The sequence below is a fragment of the Cynocephalus volans genome, chromosome 4, assembly GCF_027409185.1.
Source record: "Cynocephalus volans isolate mCynVol1 chromosome 4, mCynVol1.pri, whole genome shotgun sequence".
NCBI classification, from domain to species: domain Eukaryota; kingdom Metazoa; phylum Chordata; class Mammalia; order Dermoptera; family Cynocephalidae; genus Cynocephalus; species Cynocephalus volans.
The window spans coordinates 153024712-153028502 of NC_084463.1; the positions used below are offsets into that span (position 1 = coordinate 153024712).

Genomic DNA, 3791 nt, shown 5'->3' on the forward strand with positions numbered 1-3791 from the left:
AAAGAGTTTTAGGGTACGATGAAATAAACTCAGGACTCCTTTGTCCTCTGAGATTCTGTAAGTTATGACATCAGAGAGTAGCACCAGACCACTAGGTGCTAAGGGATGGACTGGAAGTGGGAAAAGAGTATAAGAAGAAAGTACCATGGAATTGCTGGAAACAAATTTCACTGCATTTGCAGTTTTTCTCATGTGCCTGGTGGCACCTGTCTACCCTCTCTCTGTTCATGGCTATAGGTTGCATATAGTGCTGGTGCCTATTAGGGTATATTGGTATGGGAAGAAAATGGACTAAGATGAGAAGTCCTTTCAATCAGATCTATATGCTCTGAGTCACCTGGAATCGACCAGTGACCTTTTTGAAGGCAGCTTTCACATTCGTGTTTCTTAGGCTGTAGATCAGAGGGTTCAGCATGGGGATGACCACTGTGTAGAAGACAGACACGACCTTGTCTTTCTCCAGGGATTTGTCTGAGCCACTCTGTAGATACATGAAGATGAGGGTCCCAAAGAAAAGGGCCACAGCAGTGAGGTGGGAGGCACATGTGGAGAAAGTCTTGGCCCTACCACCGGAAGACTTCACCTTCAAAATGGCCTTGATGATGAGCAGGTAGGAAATCAGGATGACCAAGGCATTGGCCAAAATCACAAAGCTGCCAAAGAAGACAATGACAATCTCAGTGTTTGTTGTGTCACTGCAGGCGAGCTTCAGCAGGGGTGGAAGGTCACAGAAGAAGAAGTTGATCTCATTATCATCACAGAATGAGAGGGTGAAGGTGCACGTGGTACGCAGAATGGCCCCTGATATCCCACAGATGTAGGCACCTGCCACCAAGCTCCAGCAGACTCTGGGATTCATGGCCACAGTATAGCACAGTGGGTTGCTAATGGCAACATAGCGGTCATAGGCCATCACTGCCAGCAGGTAACACTCTGTGCCTGCACAGATGGTGAAGAAAAAGAACTGGGCAGCACAGCGGCCATAGGAGATGACTGTCTTGCCTGTGGCTAGTGTGGCCAGGATCTGAGGGGTGATGACCGAGGCATAACAGGCATCCAGGAGGGAGAGGTGGCTCAGGAAGAAATACATTGGGGTGTGGAGTTGGATGTCTACTTGGATTAGAATAATCATCCCCACATTCCCCAGAAGGGTGACTAGATAGAAACTCAGAAACACCAGAAAGAGAGGAATCTCCAATTTGGGGTGATCAGTAAAGCCCATGAGAATGAATTCAGTAACTGCTGTGAGATTATCTTTGGCCATGGGTTCAAGGTGGTCTGAGGATGAGAATGAAATAAAAAAATCCCAGAACTGAAGAATAGAATTGTTCTCTTTCTAGTAGAAGTTAGGTTTGTAATTCAGGGCTTATTCATAGAGCTGGTTTTTCAGAAATCCTGTACCTGGCTGATTCTCTTTAGGCATCTTCTGCATTTTACAGAGCTGAGCCTTCAGCTGATTCAAGTTAATTCTAGTTTACATTTGGAAATTTCTGTGAAGATAAGAGACACATGATTCTCAGGTTTGGAAGAGACCTAGACAGCATCCGTTCCAACCCCATCTGGGGCTGGAGTCTCCTCTACTGCATACCCACCTCGTGGTCATCCAGTTGTGATCTGAGCCTCCATTTGTGCACAGTTCCATCAGTTCTCTGTTCGAAGCATCCATCAGTCCTCTGTCTGAACCTGGATTCTCTATCTGCATCTTCCACACACTAGTCTTAGTTTAACCCATTCCAGACACTCACAACAATTCTAATCCCTTCTTCTCATGAAAGCCTTGTAGAAGTTGGAAGATAATGAATCTGCTCCTCATGTTGATTATTTGCTTATAGTACACACTGATATATTTCCTTGTATTACATAATTATTCAGGCAGGCCATCAAAAAAATTGTCAAATCAGAGAGTATGAACTGATAATTAAAGTCTTTCTCTCCATTTTAATCTTTACCACCCCAGCTTGGAGGCCATGCTCTTCAACATATTGTTTTAAAATTTTTTTGGTCAATCAAAACACCATGATTATAAGTAATATGTTCAAATGCATGGTCTTGCTGCCTTTTAGTTATGTGGCTTTGGGCAAGTTACCTAACCCCTTTTTTTGTCTCAATGCCTTGTCCATAACATGGGAAAAGCATGCCTATGTCATAGGGATACCCATAAGGGGTATAAAGCAGTGACCAGCACACAGAAAGAGCTAGGTAATGTTAGCTATTACTATTGTTATTGTTATCATCGATTTTAGATAGTATCTATTGACAGACTGTTCTGAAAGATAATGCATTTCACTCACATAAACCTTGTTATATTGCTATCTGTATCTCTTTAAATAATATATATGTATGTATATATTTGCATCTTTGTTTCAATAATTGACTAATTCTGGACTTTGATTAAATGAGATGAAGAAATTATTCCTATTCTTTCTTCTCTCCTTCCTTCCACCCCATTTTTAAAAAAACTCCAAATCTTTATCCCATTCATGTAACAATACTTGCTATTTTAGTTGTCTTTTATACTTGGTCTATGTGTGATTCTGAAAATGTCCAGAGGTATTTCTCTATTATAATTACATACATGCCGTACATTAAAAGACTAGTGTGATTGAATGTGTCAAAGAGGAAATGTCACTAAACTTCTGTTGCTTCTAGGAGAAACTTTCAAACATCAAGTCAAATGGATGCTCTTTTCTTATACTTTACCAATTGCTCAAAATAATTTATGTTTAGGTTGCTTTACATTTAGTCATGGCAATTTTTGCATTTCCTGAAATATCTTGTTGCCATATTGCACAGATTTGAGTCATGTCATTATACTGTGTACTTGCTGCTGAACGTTTTCCTGGTTATGCAGGATCTTTGATAAAGTGCGTAAGGTCCAAGCTTTCACATGGAAGCCCAGATTCACATCTGCTTTCTCCAAAGGCATCTTTACTTTTCTAGAACCTTCCACACACCATATTTTATGCATGCCTGGCAAGAATTCTACTGAACAGGTAATATTAGTTATATTTGTGGATGAGAAACTGAGACCAGACCTGTAAAACTATCTGTTGACCTTTCTTGTGGTCCACACCTTAGTCTCCTGACTCCATTATCCTACACTGCTTCCCTTAAACCATGTTCCTGGCCTCAATACCACATCTACAATCCCCTCAGGTTGGAATTTGCTAGCTCAGAGTCCTTGAATCTATAACTAAATCCATGAATATCAAAATTCGATTATTAAACCCTTTTCCGTGTAGCAAATTAGGAGTTTCTTTGCTGTAGCAGGATGAGGATTGGCATTTTTGATGAAATCTGGAGTAATAAAAACTACTCATCATAATACCTCCTCATACTTTCTTTTATACGTTTTTATATTTACGAATGTTGGTGATTGCCTGCACACCCTTACGAAGTAGACCTGATTGATACTGTTCTGATTTTGGTGGTGAGAATACAGACACACAGAGAGATTAATGACTTGCCCCCAAATCAAAGAGTTAGTTGTTTGCAGACCTGGAAAATAATAGGCAAGTTTTCTGGCTTCCATGGGACCCCTGTTGTCCTTCCGTCCCACCTAAGGTCTAATTCTACCCTACCAGCAAGAGGCTCTAAACTTGTGATGAAGCACAAGTGAGCCTGAACGTCTACGTGGGTAGAAAGACAAATGGCACACACTTTCATGGAAGGGCTTGTGGAAGCTGCTCTTGAACCTGAGCTTCCTCCAGCTTCTCATCAGGAGTTGCTAGTGGAAGAGAGACATTGACATATCACAAAAACCATGGCCTCCTGGGGCTGTTCCCTCACCC

At 41.4% G+C, this 3791-nt stretch overlaps 1 protein-coding gene across 1 annotated transcript; it reads right to left on the minus strand.

The window, feature by feature from the left end:
• Window positions 1–319: 319 nt before the first annotated feature.
• On the minus strand, window positions 320–1264 carry LOC134376880 (olfactory receptor 9I1). Its single transcript, XM_063095445.1, has one exon. The coding sequence runs from the start codon at window positions 1262–1264 to the stop codon at window positions 320–322; it is 945 nt and encodes a 314-aa protein (XP_062951515.1).
• Between the last annotated feature and the right edge of the window lie 2527 nt (window positions 1265–3791).